Source organism: Neofelis nebulosa, chromosome 2, assembly GCF_028018385.1.
Source record: "Neofelis nebulosa isolate mNeoNeb1 chromosome 2, mNeoNeb1.pri, whole genome shotgun sequence".
Classification (NCBI taxonomy): domain Eukaryota; kingdom Metazoa; phylum Chordata; class Mammalia; order Carnivora; family Felidae; genus Neofelis; species Neofelis nebulosa.
This window is the reverse complement of record NC_080783.1, coordinates 180,675,857-180,698,631: the sequence shown is the minus strand read 5'-3', so window position 1 is coordinate 180,698,631 and position 22,775 is coordinate 180,675,857. Positions and strand designations below refer to the sequence as shown.

At 37.8% G+C, this 22,775-nt stretch overlaps 1 protein-coding gene across 3 annotated transcripts in view; it reads right to left on the bottom strand.

The window, feature by feature from the left end:
• NRDC (nardilysin convertase) overlaps positions 1 to 22,775 on the bottom strand; it is a 102,606-nt gene that overhangs the window by 2,324 nt on the left and 77,507 nt on the right. For 2 of the 3 annotated variants that reach the window (XM_058696021.1, XM_058696028.1), the window contains 13 exons: positions 17,879 to 17,983; positions 15,733 to 15,856; positions 15,096 to 15,182; positions 13,274 to 13,393; positions 11,937 to 11,988; positions 10,627 to 10,777; positions 7,940 to 8,067; positions 5,955 to 6,117; positions 4,102 to 4,133; positions 3,710 to 3,848; positions 1,190 to 1,237; positions 845 to 897; positions 334 to 417 (listed from right to left, as the gene is read on the bottom strand). In XM_058696021.1, the coding sequence (XP_058552004.1) occupies positions 334 to 417; positions 845 to 897; positions 1,190 to 1,237; positions 3,710 to 3,848; positions 4,102 to 4,133; positions 5,955 to 6,117; positions 7,940 to 8,067; positions 10,627 to 10,777; positions 11,937 to 11,988; positions 13,274 to 13,393; positions 15,096 to 15,182; positions 15,733 to 15,856; positions 17,879 to 17,983 (1,286 nt within the window). The remainder of the gene's footprint in view (positions 1 to 333; positions 418 to 844; positions 898 to 1,189; positions 1,238 to 3,709; positions 3,849 to 4,101; positions 4,134 to 5,954; positions 6,118 to 7,939; positions 8,068 to 10,626; positions 10,778 to 11,936; positions 11,989 to 13,273; positions 13,394 to 15,095; positions 15,183 to 15,732; positions 15,857 to 17,878; positions 17,984 to 22,775) is intronic. The other variant, XR_009252045.1, reaches the window with a different exon arrangement.

The following is a 22,775-nucleotide window of genomic DNA, read 5'->3' as shown; positions in this document are numbered from 1 at the left end:
TCCAAAGCTGAGAAGGCTTGTTTGTAACTCTGGTTCTAGTATGAATGCTAGGCCAGGCATTCTTTGCTTTTGTCCTCAGACCTGCCTAAAGAGAGGAAACATTGGCAAGCCGTGCACAGTGACCACAGGACTGAAGTCAAGCCTTACAGGATCACCGGAACCACTGATCTGTCCTGGATCAGGCAGGCATCTCTGAATCACCCTCCATCCCCACCCCCTTGTGACTAAGTGAAGCAAACCCTATTTTGGTCAGAGTTGCCTGAGGTTTAAGGAAGCACCTACAGCCCCCACTCTCCAGGCCAAGAATAATAATAGCTGGGCCCATCTACTCACTTGTATTTAGTTGCCTGAGTCCCCACAGTGACAGAAAATCCTAGAATCCCAGATGTGTTCCTACAGGTAGGGTAGACATGGTACCTACAACCAGAATGAAAAGTTCTATGAACGCAGGTAGTCACCTGGGCCCTGCCCTCAGAAACTAGAGGTAAGTAGGAAGGGTTTCTGCACATCTTTACTGGACCTGGAGGTCCTGAAAGAGAATCCACAAACGTATATGCATCTATTTCATTCTCAGGTTAGGGTGTCCACCCCCTCTCCTGAACTGAGGACTACAGGCTAGCTTTTATCCTTGCTAATCTCTGAAATTTAACTGAAAACCTGATCATAGACAGTACAAGATGCAAATTCTAGAAGTTGTCTTGACCAGTAGGTATGATGATGATGCTAAGGCATGGAAGGACCAGCGAGCTCTGAGGCTGCTCAGTCAGGATATCTGATAAACCTCAGCCTGCAAAGTAAGCCCCAGACCTTTATTTGAGCTCAGTGCTCTTGCCAGCAGACTTACCCAAGGGTCTGCTTGGTTCGAAGGAAGTCAAAACAAGGCTCTTCCATGTGCATCTGTAATTCAACATACTACCCATCAGCCCAACTCCTCCCAGCAGAGAAACCTCCATTTCTAACCCCCAAGTGTTCCACATACCCCAAGTCCATCCTTCTTTACTGTCTTCTTCCTAAATCGCCCAGGCCCCCTGTCCATTCTCATACCAGATGAGAATACTAAACATAACCATCTCACCTACCAAACAGGCCTCTGACCTCTCCCAAGTCCCTAGCTCCCAGGCATAAAGGCCAGTCCTCGTAGTGGGTCAAGGGCTCCTGAACACCTCAACTCTCCTTTATTAAAACTTACCACAAGCAGCTCCATAAGAGTGTATTCTTTCAGACTCCTGGTACCTGACTGAAAGGAGAAACTGGTCAGACCAACTGAAAATCCAATGGCTTATAGGGCTTTTTAAGAATCCAGTTATTCTTGGCAACCATTTATTCAGGTATCCATCCCATTCTTCTCTTCCCCTCAAAGAGTTGATCACACCCTCTGTTGCCATACTTGCAACAATTTTGTTTATACATCTGCCTTTCCACTAGACTGCAGGCCTGTGAGGACAGAAATCATGCTTGATCATTTGAATTCTTGGCCCATGCACAGGACTGCAGGCACACATGAAGGGAAGTCCAATAATCCCCACCCAACCTGCCAGTTCCTGCCCAAAGGACCCAAAGGATATAACCTAAAGTCAAGTACATGCAGTTCAGGGTCCTAAGGAGAAAAGCAGAAAATAGGATCAATGAACAGTATCTGGAGCTATTCCTTCAATAGGAAGGACATGAATAGAAGTTTTTAAGGTCACATACAGGGACCAAACCAGTTGCTAAGAGAAATACCTAAAAGGCTGATACCATACTTGGAAACCACATGCTGGCAATCCTGAAGAGTAGCAAAATAATGCAATTAGAATGAAAGGGCAGGAGGCCAAAATCCAAGGATGTTGCTAGTACATCATATAGTCAGGCTCTTGCAGGCTCCTCTGACACGTACTCATTGCTATTCCTTCCCACTTCACCAGAGGAAGAGGCTAAAGCCTGTGTGCCCTGCAAGTCCTGTTTAGTCAGGCAAAGAGATTTCCTGTTTGCCTCTAAGAGGACTGTAACAAAACTAGTTGAAACCTTGTATCAATTTCCAGTTTAAAATGTTGTCTGGGGGCGCCTGGGTGGCTCAGTCGGTTAAGCGGCCGACTTCGGCTCAGGAGGTCATGATCTCGCGGTCCGTGAGTTCGAGCCCCGCGTCAGGCTCTGTGCTGACAGCTCAGAGCCTGGAGCCTGTTTCAGATTCTGTGTCTCCCTCTCTCTGACCCTCCCCCGTTCATGCTCTGTCTCTCTCTGTCTCAAAAATAAATAAACGTTAAAAAAAATTTTTTTTTAAATAAAATGCTGTCTGGCGGGAGGGAAGTGGTGCCCTAAAGAAAGCAGTTTGTTTTGGAAGCTAGTGCTAACAGGTGATTGATAAACACTTCGACAGACATGGTCACACGTGGTCTTATGCTATGAAATCCTGCCTAAAACAGAAGTACTATGGTTTTGAGCAGCAGAAGCACTGGAAATGTGGACAAGGCTAATAAACAGGGCCAGGCCGTATTATTTATGAACTTTGGGGCCTGGTAGTCATTCCAGCTTCAAATAAGCTGAGAAGCTAGATGAAAGCAAACAAACAAGGCAGCTATAGTCAGCAAAAGATGGGCTCTACAGACAAACTGGATCTCAATGGAAAGACTTAGGTCCAGGCCAGAAACACAATAAAAGGACAAAGTGACAGACACTAAGGCCATGTAGCCCTGCCCAAAGCCCCGATCAGAGGGCTCTTCACAGGGCCTGACACAGAAGGGACTTCCTCATGCAGGACTTCAAAGACTAGAGCAGCAGCTAGCGGTAGAAGCCCCAGAGTGTAGGAAGTCTGACATCAGTCTAGACAAGCACAGGTCCCCCATAGTCCTAGAAGTAAGTGGGCTAACCACAAGCTACGGACCAAATGAGATTATTGCAAAGCTCTACCTTATTTTAAGCCCAATCGCACCTTCCCAGAATGATGTGGAAAGAACAAAGGATCTGGGGGTGTAAGGAATAAATTCAAGCCCCACTTAGTATGACCTCAGGCAAGTAAGGGACTCTGGACCTCAGATTTATCATCCATAAAACAAGAGATAAATCCTTTATCTAAATGCTTTGAAATTTTTAATTGGAATTCTGGTAGTCATTCTTTTTGCTATATATACTGATTACTTGGCTATGTTTACTTTTGTCTCTTTCAAAACTGTCCTTTTAACAAATGTCCTCCTGCTGCCTGGAGTTGGTTCTGTCAGGGGAACATGTAGGAACTCCCAACTACTCTTCAGTCTCTGTCCCTCTGGCCCAGTGGTTGAAGGATTCAATGAAGCATTATGATTGAAAAAGAATCCATTTCACTGATAGGAGCAATTTTTAAATGCAATTGCTTCAATGGGGCACCTGGGTGGCTCAGTCTGTTAAGCGTCCAACTTCAGCTCAGGTCGTGATCTCACAGGTCATGAGTTCGAGCCCTGCATCAGGCTCTGTGCTGACAGCTCACAGCCTGGAGCCTGCTTCAGATTCCGTGTCTCCCTCTCTCTGCCCCTCCCCCGCTCAACTCTGTCTGTCTGTCTCTCTCCCAAAAATAAACATTAAAAAATTTTTTTAATGTAATTGCTTCAAGAAGACAAATGACTGCAAGGAAAAAACTACAGAGGTAAGTGCAAAATAAAGGGCCTCGAAAGTCATAGGGTCACTACTCCAAGGTACTCTGGACCTTCCATCAGGCTCTTAGCCATGAGGATGGCTGTGTGTAACGGGGCCAGCTGACCTGATAGTACACAGTGACTTCAGAGTTGGCATCACCCTTGTTCAGAGCTCTCACTTTGCACAGGTGGTGACCACTAGGCAGCTCTACCACCTGGAACTGCACAGGCATCTCCTGCTCCAGAGGCATGAAGTTCAGCTTACTGCAAAAGAATGAGTGTGGATCACTGAACAGTGCCTTTATCCTCTTACCCCCTCCCAAAAACTACTATGAAGAGGTGAGGCCATCCACAGTCCCTTCTGAATTGCTTTGTTTACATAACCAGCCTCAAGAAAACCTACTACAAGGAGTAGTATCATCCCCTGTGGATTTACTAATAACTGAGCTGTGGTTCAAGGCCCTCCTCCTGGTAGGAATATAGAACTCCTACAGAGAAAACTCATACCAATACTTACTCAACAACATATTTCAGGAAATCCACTGATTCCTAGGAAGCAAAAGAGAAAAAAATAACTATTGGGCACTATAACATTAATTTCACCCTGAACCAACTACTATCAACATTCTAATTGCTTAAGAAGCCCTGGATAGCATAAGGAAAGCAGATATAATCTACAAAATTCATCAATTGGGCTCATCATTCACTGATTTAATATTATGTTTGTTGAATATTAAGTGGCTCTCAACTGAACAGCTCCCTCTTTTTTCCCTTTGGCATTCTGTTAACCTGTACACTGTGACACGATCAAACTTAACTGTTCAGTTAAACCCACTAAGCTGTGTCCTCTAGGATACCTGTGACTATGTTTTAGAAACCTAGGTCTATAAATACAGAACCTGGCATAGAATGAGCAAAAGAATAACACTTAACACTAAATGAATGCATCCTCTCCCAAGACTTCTGTTTTCTAACCTATAAAATGGGGGATAACCGAAGGGGTGAGCTCATCTTTACAGTGGTTTCTATCTGGGGCAATTCATGGTACTAAGTTGTTTAGACCAAAAGGACCCCAGCCCAGTACTCCCACTGTGTTCAGAAAAGCAGGCAGCTATCCTGCTCTTCTCTATGTGGGTTAAAGCTTTTAAACTTCTTTCTGAGGAAAGGAAAAGAAACTAAGGCTGGTTTGGGGATTGGGGGAATAAAGACAGAGGAAGTACAGAGGAGACAGCAGTCTCAAGAGTGGCCAGTTACATATTCCATTGAAGGAACAGTCCTGAGAAACTAGAAAGCCATGAAGGAAGATGGTCAACAGGCAAAAAATTTAGGGAGAGTCCCAAACAAGCATTCTTGGCTGGAAGAGGCCTCAGGTAATTACAAGGTTCACAGACCTATCCCACTCAATATATATCAGAACAAACTCCTCATATGCCCCCAAACCTACTATTTTTCCTACTCCTCCACCAACCCACTGTTTCTAAAGCAAGAAATCCGGGCATCATCTTAGACTTCTCTCTTCTCCCTCACCCCAACATCCAATCAGTCACTGAGTTTTGGTCATCTTCTATCTCACTATTTCTTTTTCATTTATTTGTGTAACTTTGGGCTTTATCATTTTTCACTTCAACTTGTGTGTGTGTAATGGTAAAAGCACATAACATAAAGTTCACCATCTTAACCATTTTTCAAGTAAACAGTTCTACAGTATTGAGTATATTTACATTGTTGCAAAATGGAACTCCAGAACTTTCTCACCTTGCAAAACTGAAACTCTATACCCATAAAACAACTCCCCCCTTTTTTCCATCTTCCCAACCCTTGGTAACCACCATTCTACTTTCTGTTTCTACGACTCTGACTACTATGGATATTTCATATATTCTGGAATTATACTTCATGTCAATTCTTATAACAGCCTCATAACTGGTCTCTCTGCATCTTTCTTAACAACAAATCCCTATTTAAATGCTTCAGTGATTTTCTATTTACTACAGGATAAAACCCAAGCTCCTTAACTTGACACACAAGCTTGATATACAAGTTCTGTCTGTGTGTCTGTTTGTGTACACATCCCTCACCACACCCCAGATCTCCCACTTTAATCTCGAAATTAAACTGGTGTTTCCACACACACTCTTCAACAAGTAACCAACACCTTGTATTTACTAAATCATTTCACTCAAAGCCTTGTCCATTATCAGCAGTCTTCTTCATTGAGGAAGTCTTGCCCAGCATCAGAATGGCTGTGCTAGGACAACTCTGACCTGCGAAAACTACTACAGAGCTTCCTTTTTCGGAGAACTAATGCAATTCCAGAGCCCACAACAGCATTCAGACCTAGCCAATAGCAACAGAGCACCTCACACTTACTGTGCTTGTGACATTTCCTTGTACCAAGCCTTCAACAAAGAGCTGGGATTTGAACTCCTTGACAAAACTCAGCAGAGACTCAAGGGAAAGGCCATCCATCAAAGCCCGGTACTTGTCAATCATAGACCAACGGGCATATTCCAGGATTAAAAGCCGTACATCTCTATATAGAGGGCAGAAAAAAGACAAAGTTTTATCATTTTGAAATGAATCTTAAGGTAAAAAAAGATTCTACAGATGATGTGTTTCTAAAGAGACACAATTTCTATCATAACTTAAGATGGGAGAAACAATGTCATAATCACCAAAAAGTATTTATAAAATTACATATACAAAATTATGCATAGATTTACTCACTGGTACAGCTCAAATATCTCAGTTGCAAAATAAAATACTTCACATTAAGTTAACACATGAGTCACACACACCAATTTAAAATTGTTACTATTTTTACTTCAAGTCTCACTAACATTTTTTTAATTACTAAAGGCCACCATTATGGGTATCTATTACTACAGTAACTATACAGTATAAATAGTGGCTCTGGGCCAGAATCAGACTAACTCCTACTCCTCTCCACCCAACTCCCCTCTCCTCACACTAAGCTATCTGAACTTGTCAAGTTACTTCACATCTGTGACTCAATTTCTTCATTTGTAAAACAAGGGAATAATAATGGCTACCATTATAGGGTTTTGGAGAGAAATAAATATATACATCTAACGTTTTTAGATTTAACAAGTAACAAATCTTCAATAAATATGTATGATTATTAGTTTACCACATTTTAATAAAGTAGCATTCAGTAGTTATTGGATACATAGGGCTATTTTTCATATTGATAGCTCTAGACAACTCTCCTTTCCAACTTATACTTGGTTATTAGTTTTTATAACTTTTTGTGATGAGATTATAAGTTATTACAGATTTCTCAACTGCTCCCTGCCCTGCTTTTGAATTTTGTTCATTTATGGGCTCCTTATGACTAGGTCAAAAGTAGGGCCTCTATATAACGTTGTGCTGTTTGTTCACCATTTATAGATGTCCAGCAAGGAGGTCAAGCCATGTGCACAAAGGGTGGTATCTACTCAGAGGGGACTTCTTTCTCCCCTCCACAAAGACTCCACCTGCTGATAGAGGCCACCCCAAAGGGGCACTTCTTCTGATTCACACAGAGGTACCTCTGGGCTACCATTAGCCCTAGACAAAAGAACAGGCTCTAATGAAAGGCTCAGGGTGTTATGAGCAGGAGGTTTAAGCATTATTCTACAGACTGTCAGAAGCTTTTTGCTATCCTTTGGAAACTTGGCTGAATTCTGGGTAGTTGCAGTTGCCAGATAAACTATGGATTAAGCAATTTAACTCAACTACCTCATCATAATACCCTACATACTACAATCATCAGTAAAACAATTTTGAGTTGTAACAAAGCCAGCATTCACCACCTTTTACTTACAAACTTTGGAAAAAGCACCCAGGTTGCTTGCCTTTAGCCTATAAATAAGTATAGTAGGCTTATTTTAGTCCTACTCACAAATAGCTACTTAAGCTGGGTTCAGAAATCCTATAATCCAATGGACGATTTCCTAAACCATAGCCAATTCTAGTATGTCTGAAAAATAGCACTGAAACTATAGTCTCATCCCCCACACCTAACCCCTCAGGAAGGCAAATACTTTCAGGTCTTCAAAATATAAGCTGATTCTGGGGCACTTGGGTGGCTTAGTAGGTTAAGCGTCTGACTTCAGCTCAGGTCACGATCTCACAGCTTATTGAGTTCGAGCCCCGCATTGGGCTCTGTGCTGACAGCTCAGAACCTGGAGCCTGCTTCAGATTCTGTCTCCATCTCTTTCTGCCCCTCCCGCGCTTGCGCTATGTCACTCTCAAAAACAAATAAACATTAAATTATATATTATATATGTATGTGTGTATGTATATATATATATACACACATACATATATAAGCTGATTCTATGTATACCCACTTGGCCAGAGTCTCAGGCTTGATGAGGATGTTAAAGTAGGTCTTCTTCAACTGCTCAGTTATCATTGTAAAAACAGCTGGTGTGGAACTGAATTCCGCTAAGTAGTCAATAATGAGCTGAAATAGTAGCTAAAAAGAAAAGAAAAAAGCACTTTAAGTAGAGAAGCATGAAATTCACTACGTTTTGGGGCAGGGATGAGGGGGGAAGGTTTTTCCATTGTTTTTTACCAGGGGCCCAGCATGGTAATAGGCATTTGTAGAGGACATAAGAGAAGTACGTGACTCAAGGATCTTTAGGAGCTAAAATCCTCAATAACTGTGAAATTTGGAGCAATGATTACTTCTTTTTTTTTTTTTAAATAGTTTTCATGGGTATTCTTAAACATTTTTTTTCATCCAAATAAACTTAAATCACTTTTTATTCAGCATCTCCATTGCCCCTAATTTGACTTTAACTGAGAGGGCATTACATATATATATAAATTTTGGAAGTAATGACAACTTTCTATCAAAGCTATTCTAACCAGAAACATAATGAGTCTCTCTCTCTTATTTAAAGTCTTTTATTTATATGATTCTGTAAGATTTCTGGTTTCCTTTAGAGAGATTCTGTACTTTTCTTCCTTATTCCTAGGTATTCCGTTTTTCTCAATATCATATAACGGAGTACTTTTTCCATCCATTTCTATGTGGTTATTGCTACTATAGGAAAAAGAGCTATTGATTTTGATATACCGATCTCATGACCAGCCACATCATGTTATTTTTTAAACTTCAGTAGACTCTTAGGTTTTCTAAGAATACAATCATATCATCTGCAAAGGGGAATACTTTTTCTTTTCCAACTGGATTTTTTTTTTTTCCATTTTAATGTAGTAGCCAGAATAATAGAGATGATCATGTGTTTCCTTGGCTTGTTCCTGATTTTAGTGTTCAGCATTTCATCAGTTACTGTAACATTTGCTGTTAATATTCTTAATGAAGGTTTTAAATTTCTCTTTAATGTTTTATTTTTGAGAGAGACAGAGTATGAGTAGGAAAGGAGCAGAGAGAGAAGGAGACACAGAATCTGAAGCAGGCTCCAGACTCTGAGCTGTCAGCACAGGGCCTGACATGGGGCTCAAATCCACAAACCATGAGATCGTGACCCGAGCGGAACTGAGACGCTTAAGTGACTGAGCCACCCGGGCGCCCCTGAAGGTTTTTACTGTATTTAATTTCCCTCTATTCCTACTTATTAAGAATGCCTACTTACATTTATCAGATGATTTTTTAGTACTTATCATATAATGTTTCTCAATTGACCTGTTATGATGATTTGTGTTCATCAACTTAATACTGAACAACGAATCCTTTGCATTCTTCCCATTTGATCACATGAATTATTCTTTTTGTTACATTTTTAATTTAATTTTCAAATTTTTAAAATGTCTGAGTCTATATTATATAGGTGAAACTAGTGCCTACTTTGAGAGAGAGAGAGAGAGAGAGAGAGAGAGAGAGAGAGAGAGAGAGAGAGAGAGATTCTATACCAGGTTTTAATATTAAGGCTAGGTAAGCTTCATAAAATTAAGAGCCTCAAATACTTGTCTATACCTTACACATATATTTTTTTACATTTATTTACTTAGAGAGAAAGCACACACATATGTGTGCGTTCAGCAGAGGAGCAGAGAGACAGAATCCCAAGCAGGCTCCACACTGTCAGCACAGAATATGGCTTATATTTTTTAAAAGCTCCCCAGGTAATTTCAAAACATACCTCTTAAATGACAACCAATGTTATTAGGCATTAATCTGTTTGGCTCTAAGCTACATTACACTTAGGCTTGATTTCCCTTCCCTTTGCTGTCAGTTCCTTTGCAGCCAGCACTGGCATTTTGGACTGGTGTGAGCTTAATTTCATGCTCAGAGAGTAATAACAAATTTAAAGCACGTGGCACATTACCTGACAGAGTAGAACTCAAATATTTGTATCCTTCCTTCTTCCTCTTTCACTCCATCCCTTTGTTTCAAATATGTGTCTTATTTCCCTTCTAAGTATTTGAGCCTTTTAGAAACAGGGTCTATATATCTTGTCATTAATTTATCTTTTGGTAAGGAATATGTTTCAGTGTTATTTGTCAAAAACTTCTTAAGCAGAAGAAGAAATAATATGGGATGCTAGCTAAGAGGGTTATGCCATTAAATACCAGCTAAAATAATGTGTCCATCAACAAATTTTATATCTTGATTTCTTGTGTAGGACATATATTAAGATTTGCGGAACTAGGTTCATACAAGAAAAATTGTGGAGGAAAAGACCTGGCAGAAGTTAGACCTGTGCTAAGAGGCCTCTCTGTCATAGCCAAACCCAAGAGCAGACTATAGTTCTCTTCTTTGTACCCTTGTCCCTATTACTGTCCCAGAAAACAAAGATTGGTCTCAGGAGGAGACACTGTGGAATATTTAACCTTTATCAACCTTTAAAGGCCTGAGGCATAGACTGTACTGCATGCATTGCTAATAATTAATGAATGTATATTGCTCTTATGTGTGGCCCAAGTTAGAATAGCTGTCACCAGCCAAGAATCCACATTTTGTTCTATGTATAGCAACCCATGCATAAACCTCTATACTTTGTGCTTTAGGGGCAACAAACATAAAATTTGAAGCTCTCTATGAGGAAAACAGAACATGTGTACTTACAGGTAGTTTGTGGTTGAATCCTTTCACTCGAATAATTAAACCATGTTCTCCAGCTACCAACTTGTACTCTAGCTGTGCCACATCTGCTTCATAAGCTGGTTCCGCAAGGTTATGGGTAAGGATATTGACAAAGATATCAAAGAGAACCACACTGAGAATATAAAATACAAATAGCACTATTAATTGGCAAGAAATAAACACAAATAAATATACTTTGATTTAACAACAGGAAACTTCACTTTTAGAAAGATGTTAATTCCACTACTCCAGAATGTAAAACTGTGTACTGAGTTAGAGTTTACCTAGGATTCAATTTTACAGGGACATTACAGACACCTACCTTTAGCAGTGCTTCCCAATCTTTTTCATGTTATATACACATACAAAATGTTAATATTTATACTGAAAAATGGGGTAAGTGTAAAAGGCATACAAGGCAATTGGCCCAAAGGCTCTGGCCATCCCCGCAGCCTAGGTTTTCTGACTGACAAATTAAAAATCTGAGTGAAGGGGGAGATTAATACATTTTTTATGTGGTATTAAATGTTAGTGCTGCTTATCATTTTAAGGTTAGATTTTACAGTTTATTTATTTTTATTATTAATATTTTTTTTAACATTTATTTATTGTTGAGAGACAGAGCATGAGCAGGGGAAGGGCAGAGAGAGAGAGGGAGACACAGAATCTGAAGCAAGCTCCAGGCTCTGAGCTGTCAGCACAGAGCCTGACATGGGGCTTGAATTCATGAACTGTGAGATCATGACCTGAGCTAAAGTCGATGCTTAACCAACTGAGACACCCAGGCTCCCCAGATTTTACAGTTTAAGTAGCAAAGGAAAGGAAGAAGTACAGTAACATTTCCTGAACACCTCCTATGTTTCAGGGACATTTTAGGCTCTGACCTCCCACAGTGCAGGTATCTGTATAAATATATAAATTATTTGCTAAGAACAAAGTATAATCAGATTCCTTGCCAGTTTCTAAATATAAGATCAAACAGATCCATTCATTCTCATTACAAACTAGAAGCTAATCCAAACGCATCTTTAAGGAACTTTCTCAGTCCAATAATCCTATGATTAGCCTATACCATCAGCATGTGTTATAAATGGGTGGAGATGGAATAGCCACAATTCCATTTTAATGCTCAGTATCAATACAAATAATTTGTTTTGGGTACAGAAAAAATACACAAATCAGCAGCATAACTCAGTACTCATAGAGAAAATAACAGAATAATTCAGAATAAAACAAACCAAATAGTTTTTCCATAAGAAATATATTTTCCAGAAAAGAGGACAATTGCTTACTTTGCTGCAGACTTCTGTATCAAAGGTGAAATCAGATGGAAACGTATATATGCTAAAAGAAAAAAAAAAAAAAAAAAAAACAGATAAGAAATTACAGGCCAGAGGCCTCAAATATTTTATACATCTGCTATTTGACCCTAACATATTTTCTAAAAATTCTTTTTTTTTTTTTTAAGTTTATTTTTATTTATTTTGAGAGAGATAAAGAGCCAAGGGGAAGGGGCAGAGAGAGAGAGGGAGAGACAGAATCCCAGGCAGGCTCTGCACTGTCAGTGCATGATGTAGGGCTCCAACTTACAAATCATGAAATCATGACCTGAGCCAAAGTCAAGAGTTGGACGCTTAACCAACTGAGCCACCCAAGGACCTCTAAAAATTCTGAAATAAGCTACTAGCCCTTAAATCCTCATTACATCTTTATCCTGAAGTGTCTTTAAAAAGTAATATTTACCAGTCTAAACAGTGTTCAGAAGGCACACTTCAGTCTATGGGAAGCACAAGTATATAGACAGATACACAAAGAAGCCTAGGAATAGTCATCTTTATTAATAGCTTTGGTCAGAGAAAATGTTTACAGAGATATACATGTCAAAAACAACGGAACAATCCCAATGTTCACAGAGAGCTATAGCAGAGACTATCTAAAGAAACACTAATAAGCTATTCAAAAAACACCCTCCCAGTAATCTAAAAAATCCCTCAGAGCTACGTTACAGTTGTCTTGAGGTTAGGAATATGGGTTAAATACCAATGAAGAGCCCTCAGCCTTTTTGATTCTAAGTTGCTTCCGTAAGTTCCTATGCTATTCACAAGAACAGAAAATAAAAATGCAACAGTTTGGGTTAACACACTAAAGACTAGAACTTTGGAGTCTATTTCTGTATACCATGATTCCTTTATGATGAAAAGCAAAATGATAAAGGGAGAGAGAGGGAGAATATTTCACATTTGTAATGTTGGAAAAGGCTATCTATTGTGTCTCAGAGTAATTTCCTTCAGCATACTTTTATCCTCTTTTTAAAAATAAAGTTTAAAACATACCACCATTCCCTAAGATGGCCAAAAACCTGGCTCTGCTTTCATTTAACCAGAAGAAAAAATATTTGAAAATAATTTCATTTTAGCCTTGAATCTTTACTTATTTCCTAGAATCTGTAAGGTATACAAGGGTTTCTGTGACAGCACTGGAGCACAGTATGAATCTGATAGATAAGCCTAGAAAACATCTTCAAATGAAGAGAAAGGAGAAAGGGTGATAGAGGGAAATAAGGTTGCTACCAAGTAGAGAAAGAGTTGATATACTTATTTCATTCCAATTAGAGAGGGAAACATTTTACCTTTGGGAATTTTGAATTTGTTGTCTTTCTTATACCACAGGCAACCTTGTAGAGTATTCACAATTTTAACAGGGTATTCTGTCTCAGGGCAATCAAAAGCCTTCAACATGAAGTCCGTGGCTAACAACAGAAAAGAGTAATAATTAATTCAGGTATTTCAGCAAGATTCCCAACAATCTTCAGTTCTGAAGTCTAGGTAACTTTTGTGGCAAAAATAAGCCAAATTAAGATGATAGAGAACAATAAATTAGTAAAACAATACAGAATAGAAAATTCTCTTGGTCTTAAACTAAATGAACTCTGAAGATTTGTAATTTCCTAAAGGTCAATTCTGATCTCTCTGCATTCTGCTTCATTCCCTTTCTCAAAGACAATGTTAACCGTAAAAGGGACCTTTAGTCAGGATGGTTGTATAAACCAATTTATAAATGAATCCATTCTTGAATGTCTTATACCAATCTTACAGACTTCTGAAAGGTAACAAAAAAGTGAAAGTCAAACTTGTCCTCTCAGTTAATGAAATCCTATATTCTTTCATCAATATGTAGGTGAGAAATAGCTACTTAAGAGAAAACTACAGAACAGAAAAAACTACTGGTTATATTTATTAAGAAGAATTGGGTTGTTTAGATACTTAAAGTTCAAGATGTGGAAATGAATGGTCTAAAATACATGAGACTTTTTTTCCTAATTGAGGTTAGACTCACATAACAAAATTAAGCATTTTAAAGTGAACAATTCAGGGGTATTTAATACATGCACAATGTCGTGCAACCACCACTTCTATCCAGTTTCAAAACATTTTCATCACCCTAAAAGAAAATCTTTAAACCCATTACAGTCACTCCCTATTATCCACTTCCCCCAGCCACTGGCAACCATCAATTTGTGTTTCATCTATGGGTATATATATCCTGGATATATCATAAATGGATCCATAAATGGAATCATACAACCTATAACCTCTTGTGTCTGGCTTCTTTAGCATGTTTTTAAGGTTCATCCACATTGTAGCATGTATATACCTCATTTCTTTTTATGACTATTACTCCTTTGTATATACTTACCACAATTTGTTTATCCATTCATTCACTGATGGACATATGAGCTATTTCCACTTTTGACTACTGTGAATAATGCTGCTATGAACATGCATGTACATGTATTTGTTTGAGTACCCATTTTCAATTCTTTTGGGTATATTCCTAGGAGTGGAATTGCTGGGGAAAATTCTGAATAAATTAGTTATATACAACTGTAACCTTTGACTTAGGTAGCTTTCTCATAGTTAGAATGTTTCCCACTCTAAGCTAGTACACAGGCACAGATACAAACATATATACCTACACAGAATAAAAGTTCTTAAAATAATACTTTATGAAATTAAACATTTTGCTATTTTCCATCCTAATTAATTTTTTTAATGCTTTCATAACTCATTACACAGAACTCACAACCCATTACAATGATTTCACAAACCTGTAGTTTGAAAAACACTAGCATGGCAATTCCTACAGAGATGATAGGGAAGGATCAGCTATGACATACAAAGCAAAAGCTTCAGAGTCCCAAGATCTACATTTAAGTCCTGTTTCCTCCATTTACCAACTGAATAGTCTGGGACATGTTACTTTCCTTTTTTAAGCCTCAAGTTTTCTCATTCAAAAAAGTAAGAAAACAGTAATCCCTATCCCAGAGTGTTACACTGGGAAGCTGAAATATGAATTCAAATGATACTTTGGAAATGTACTATATAGATGCTATTTGTTTTGTTTTATTACTACATAAATGAATTATGTATAATTATTGCTATTTCACTGACCTATGTACTTGTTTTCAGCTGGAAGATGAAGATCTGGATTTAATTCGAAATTAGACTTCCATAGGTCAGCCCACGAGTTTTCAACATCTGTGGAGATGAAAAACAAACTGATCCAATACACCAGCAATGTTGAGAATTCTCTTAATGACAAACCAGTTAACAACCAGCCTTCACAAATCAATTCTCTTTTCTTAGGAAAACTATAATATATCCAGGCATTCTAGCTATTTACCACTCAAAGTGTAGTCTTAGCAGCATTGGTATCACCTGGGAGCTTGTCAGAAATGCAGAATCTCAGGCACTACTCCAGAGCTAGCGAATAAGAATCTGTATTTTAATAAGATTTCTAGGTGATACTACATGTACACTGAAGTTTCAGAAGTACTTTGCTAAAACACAATCAAAAAACCCTTCCCCAAACTATCCAGAAAACAGGATTTTTTTTTTACTAGTTAATAAGTAGCTATAAAACACAGCAGAAAATAATTTTTTGTTAAGCAGTATAATTTTCATTTCAAAGTCAACTCCTAAAAAAAGGATATACTTTTTTCCCATAGGAACCATCAGATGAAATATTAAGGAATAAAAATTCTCAGTTGAGTTAGATAAATGTGGGACTATTATTAAAATATTTTACCTTCCATACTATACTGAGTCCCAAACCATTTCTCCTTGAGGTCACATTTTCCCTCATTAGCACCAGACAGTAGAACAAGATTTGCTTTTTGTGGCAGCAGCTGATTAAGAGCTTCAGCAATGACCTAATCAGGGGAAGGTAGAGAGACACACACACATACACAATAATAACTTTAACCTAATACATCTCTGTTAAAAAGGCAAAATCACGTTATGGTAGGCATCCCCAAGATGCTAGCATCTTAATGCTCATGAAATTATCGTCATGAACACCGTAATTTATAAAACTTTGTTAGTCTATTGTTTCAAATGTTTCTTGATAAGCTATAAACAGTGCCCATTTCAAATCCTACGTAATAATAGTGCTAACAGTAGAAACAGCTCTCATGTATTAAGTTTTACTATGTACCAGGTAGTGTTTAATATACATTATTTCATTTAATCCTAAAAACAACTCTAAGGCATACCCATTTGATAAAAAATAATACTCAGGTTCCTATTAAAAATTAAGTAATTTGTTCAGGTTAAAGATTACATAATCTGCACAGAACAACACATCTAGAAGTGGCAAAGGTGGAGTTCTAAACAATTTTGTACATGATTCCAAAGACTATGCTCTTAACCCCTAGGTATTATACTACCTTCATCCCCAAGAATCAGTAACATGATACCATTGCAGGGCCTCCTTCAATAATCCTTCAGCTATGACAGGAATAAACAAAAGATTTTGTGGGTAAAGTTTGAAACCCTGACTAGCATTTAAATACCATTTCTTTGAGAAACACAACAAATAAACTGCTTGGGCCCCTGGACACAATATTCCCAGGAGATAACAAGAATATTATCACTGCCTCTTCCTTTACCTTTCCATTATCTTTTTTTTTTTTTTAATGTATGTTTATTTTTGAGAAAGAGAGAGAGAGAGAGAGAGAGAGAGAGAGAGGATGAGTACGGGAGGGGCAAAGAGAGAGGAAAACACACAATCCCAAGCAGGCTCCAGGCTCTGAACTGTCAGCACAGAGCCTGATGCGGAGCTCAAACTCACAAACCATGAGATCATGACCTGAGCTTAAGTCAGACACTTAATTGACTGAACCACCCAGGTCCCCCACCTTTCTGTTATCTTTAAAATTAGTAGTTTTGGAATACCCTAATCAAGATTTCTCAATCTCAGCATTATTAACATCTTGGACCAAATAATACTTTATTGTGGGGTGCTGTCTTTTGCACTATAAGATGTTTAGCTGCCATTTCTGGCCTCTAACCCACTAGATGCCAAGAGCATCCCACAGTTATGACAACTGAAATGTCTCCAGACATTGACAAATATACCCTGGGGGCAAAATCAGCCAACTGAGAACTGCTATCCCATATGGAGCAAAATGACTTCACCCCAACAAGTAAAGGAGGAAAGACCCAAACCAACTATTTATTTGTATATAATAATTATCTCTAAGTCACATGTTTCAAATTCAGGGAATCTTTTATTTCTTTTTTTTTTAAATGTTTATTTATTTTGAGAGAGAGAGCAAGCGGGGTAGAGGGTCAGAGAAAGAGGGAGAGAGAATCCCAAGCAGGCTCCATGCTGTCAGTATGAAGTCAGACGTGGGGCTTGATCTCACAAACTGTGAGATCATGACTTGAGCCAAAATCAAGAGCCAGCTGCTTAACTGACTGGGCCACCTAGCGCCCCAGGGAATCTTGTATTTCTCAGAAACATTTTCAAAATGGTTAAATTTAATTGCCCAGAGTATCTAACTGAGTTAGATAAGGTAAGCAAAAACAACTCACTAAGTAAGGTTACCAAAAAGGTGAGCAAAACATCTCCCTAAGTAAGCTTAACAACCAAAGCACGTAATTCTTAGGAATCACTTTAATTGTTTTAGTAGATGTTTCAACACTTGAAAAACAGTGAGAATAACAGTACCTAAGAAATGGACTTGGTTTTCTCCTCATATTAAAACATAATCATATACAACAATCATGAAAAACTGCCAAAAAAAATACTGTTATTTCTTCCATTTAAACAAACAAAAATCTGACACATTTAACCAAGTTTTCTACATTCTCACAGTTCCTAAGTCATGTCTGCACTTCTCCCCCTTCTCTCTGTCTAAAAGTAACTCTCAGAAATGAAACGTCCTTACTTCTGGCTTGTATTCAAAAAGAAGCTGATCTCCAGTGAGGAAGTCCTGTAGCGGGTACAGCTGCATGTTTTCACACATATTTTCCACATACTCAACTGGATCTGTCTGTAAAGAGATATAATTATTTCACACCAGAAACTTCCATTATCCTTAATTTACCACAAAATATACTTTTTCTCTTTTTATGAACAATGAAACCAAGAGCTTCTGAACAGAAATAACCAGATACAATTTTAGCCTAAGCATCTAGCTCCCCATTTGGGGGGGGGGGGGGGGGCCGCGGGGGGCAGAGAAAGAAAGAAAAGAAAGAAAAGAAAGAAAAGAAAGAAAAGAAAGAAAGAAAGAAAGAAAGAAAGAGAAGTTGATGCTCTGAATTCTAAGAAAATTTAGCCAGAGTTACCATCTTAAGGAGTTTAACCTGACACCCCTCCAATCCCCAACCTGAGCCCAACAACACACAAGGCTCTAATCATGTCATGACCTCTTTGTGAGAATAATTACAACACTGAATTGTAAATGCTTATTTATATGTCAAGTACCCCATATGACTGATGATGCCCATAAAGACAGGGTCTTCATCATGTATCACTACAGCACTATCACTTGAAAACTATCTGTAAACATGAATCAGATCAACGTAGAAATCAAAATGTGTCATTAAAGTCTTGATATAAGAAATTATATTAATCAGTATATTACCTCAATTTAAAAATGAAAGAGTGACCACAAGTTCTCTAACCTATGAAATGGAAATACTTTTTCAGAGGAAAGCAATCAATTCAAGTACTTATTGAGCACCCAGAGGCACAGAATCTTAAAGCTGACAAGTCCTTCAGACACCAAGTGGTTCCATTCCCACATTTTATAAGGAAATACACCCAGACTGATTGGATGACTTGCCCAAAGTCACACATTAAGCATCAGGCAGAGTAGACACTAGAACTCAGGGCTCCTAATGTAGCAGCAAACACGCTTTCTAAAATACCACACTATCCAGTCCTTTACTAGACAGAATGGGTTGTTCTCTCATCTAATGGAAGACACAGGAGAAGTGAAGGTTACTGCATTTATGGAGAAGAAATAATGCATGCATACATCAAACTAGAGACTATAGGTATATATATTATCTACTATATTATCACATAAAAATAGAATAAGAAGAAAGTAAGGAAACACTGTTAGGTTTTGTTTTTGTTTTTTGCCCCACTTCAGGAAACATTCCTGAATCAAGTTGACTGTCACTAAGGTGCTATTATTATTTAAAACGATTCCTCCTACTCTCTTCTACTTTTTAAAAATAAGTTATTCTCACTAGCCACTTAGTTATAAAGTAAATGGTCAGTATGCAACAAAATTGAATGATTCAAAATATTTCCAATAAAAAAACACTAAGGACCTTGGCTAAAAGCAGATCTCCAGTACCAAAGCAATGGAGCAGGTATTAAGAAAAACACTTAAATGATATCCTCTAATTTTTTAAAGATATTAATCCACATACCATAAAATTCACACTTCTAAAGTACACAATTAAAAATGAAATAAAATTTAAAATAAAGCATACAATTCAGTGGTTTTTAGTAATTTACAAAACTGTACAACCATCACCACTATTTAGTTCGAGAATATTTTCATCACCCCAAAATGAAACTCCCATAACCGCTAAGCAGTCACTCCCTGCTACCCACTCCCCCTAGCCACTGGCAACCATCAATCTGTGTTGTATTTCTATGAATTTACCTATTCTGGAAACTTCATATAAATGGAATCATATTAATGTGCAACCTGCGGTGACTGGCTTCTTTCATTTAGCATGTTTTCAAGGTTCATCCATGTTGTAGCATGAATCAGTACCTCATTCCTTCTCACAGCTAACATTCCACAGTATGCGTATTCTACATTTTGTTTAACCATTCATTTGTTGATGGGCATTTGGGTGTTTCCACTTTGGGCCTATAATGAATATTGCTACTATAAACACTTGCGTACAAGCATTTGTGTGGACAGGTTTTCTATTCTCTTGTATATACCTAGGAATAGAACTGATGGTAGAGCTTATATGGTAACTCTATGTAACTTTTTAAGGAAATGCCAAGCTGTTTTCCAAAGCAGCTGCACCATTTTACAATCCTACCAGCAATATATGAGGGTTCTAATTTCTCTACTTCTTCTCCAACACTTGTTATTGTCTGTCCTCTAATTTTTTTATCTACTTCTTACTGCCTTCCATTATTGTTACATTAATGCTGTTTTTCTGCCTGCAGAAAAGAACTTAAGCAGCTCTTTCTAATTCAAATTACTGATTTATAAGATATATTGAGTTCAAGTTCCTATGGAAAATAATTTTTTAGATTTCTTAATTAAATAAGACTGATGTGAATAGTTTGGAAAGGGAATTCCTATCTGCCTTTATTGATGAAAACCAGAAAGTCTAAAGAGGAGGCATTCCAACTTTGTTAAAAAAAATTTATAAAAGCCTTAAAAATAATTAAAATAATTAACTTGAGTTAGCAGTTCACACAGAGATATAGACCTTTCTGATTTGTTCTCACTTTTCACTGATTAGGTTTAAAATTAAGATGTCTTGGACACATGTTTTAAAATCAAGACAAGTATTCATGAATATTGTTAAAGGTAAAAAAAAAATGAGCTACAAAATGGGGAGATTTCAGTAAAAAGATATCCGAAATGTTTTGCTAAGAAGAAACTGGAGGGACAGAACAAAAGTGTCACTCACTCAACCAATGCTAAAAAGCTGATCCTCAAAAAAGGAATGTGGGTATCACATATGGTTGTATTCCACAATTCTTGATCCCACTCCTTCCCTGCCATAGTTCTGACCCACATGTTGCCACCACAGCTGATAAGGACACTGCACAAAATCACTCCTGGTAAGGTAGGAGGCAGGTCTTGTGGAGTTCTATGCATATCAGTCCACTTATAGGGAAGAGTGTTTATAGAACACTCTAATGGCCAATATATGTGTCATAGCAGCCTTTCTGATTTCATAGAATAAGATTTTCTTTTTGGTTTTTTGGTTCTTGGTGGTGGTGGTTGTTGTTTTGTTTTGTTTTGTTTTGTTTTTGAGAGCATGCACGCACGTGTGTAAGCACAAGTGGAGGAGGGGCAGAGAAAAAATCATAAGCAGGCTCCACGCTGGGACACAGGCCTCAATCTCATGATCATGTGATCATGACCTGAACCAAAATCAAGAATCAGACACTTAACTAACTGAGCCACCCAGGTGCCCTTAGAATAAGATTTCTATTTCGATTTCAATGATTCAAGTGCAAAGAGCAGGTTACACAGTAATCAACAGCAACGGGACGCTTACAGTTTTTGTGACCTTGTTACATATACCTAAATCTTCTTTACTTATAGTAAATATTCAGAGAATTGTCTCTGGTGATGATCCAAAAAGCCAGCTTCAAGATGCTCTGTGAAGCAGTTCTAAATCAGAGGCTTTTAATCCAGGGTCCACAGACATCTCCCACAAGATAGAACAGTGGACAAATTCAGGGGCATGTATGTGCACAAATTTGGGAAGAAATTACATATTTATCTTCACTAACCTCTAAATTAGCATTTTTATTCTATTATGAATATAGGCAACAGGTCACAGTTGTATTAGCAGCATCTATGACGAACCAATAAAAAAATCACAATATAGTTGTAGATATCTCACACTGCTACTTAAAACTGAAATAATTGTTAGACCTACTGCTAGACCTTGTTATTTAATATGTTAAGAAAGGGGCGCCTGGGTGGCGGAGTCGGTTAAGCGTCCGACTTCAGCCAGGTCACAATCTCGCGGTCCGTGAGTTCGAGCCCCGCGTCAGGTTCTGGGCTGACGGCTCGGAGCCTGGAGCCTGTTTCCGATTCTGTGTCTCCCTCTCTCTCTGCCCCTCCCCCGTTCATGCTCTGTCTCTCTCTGTCCCAAAAATAAAAAAAAATAAAAAATAAAAAATAAAAAAAAATAATATGTTAAGAAAGGACACATTACTATTTTTTTTTACCGTTTTAAGTACTTTATACTTCAACAGTCGTTTGTAAACTGCTGTATTTTATTTTACGCACTTAAATACAATATTTTATGAATTGTATAATATTCAACAATATTGTTTCAATGTGATTTCCCAACTATGACAATATTAGTGAGGTTATGCAAGAGAATACATTTGTGTAGCAGATACATGCTAAAATAAAAAAAATTTAGATGTGAAGTACCATGGTATCTGTAATTAAATCTCCAATGTTTTGGGAAAAAAGATACACATACACACATACATATGTAAGGAAAAGAGACAGAAGAAAATATAGAAAACTATTCACAACTGGTGAACCTAGATGAGAGATAAACCAGTAACCAATGAAAATTTTTCTGAGAGATTAAAAATTTGAAGGGATGAAATATTATTCTAAGGAGAGGTCCACAGGATTCAACAGATTTCCAAAAGGATCCAATACACAAAAGGGTTTTAGAGAAACCCTGTTTTAAACTCCTTACCTTTCAGCCTTATATAATACCTTCCTTTCAAATACCCTATCCTACAGATACCCAGGATCATTTACTTTTTCGCAATATTCCAGAGTTCCTTACTTAATGTTTTCCTTGTTGCTTACAATGTATCCAAACTTTATCCATTTTTTAATGCTGAACTCAATTCAAATCTACCACATCCATGGAGCCTTCCCTGATTCTATTCCAATCAAGGCAAATGCTCTCCTTGCCCTGAAATCCTAAACCATGCCATTTCTAATACTACATATGGTAATTACTAGAGATTATCCTACAGAATTTCTTCATGTCTTCATAATATTAGAATTTCCCAAATTATCAAGTACCATAGCAAGCTCTCTCTGTTTATCAAAAGGATAGACAGATGGATGAGTACATATA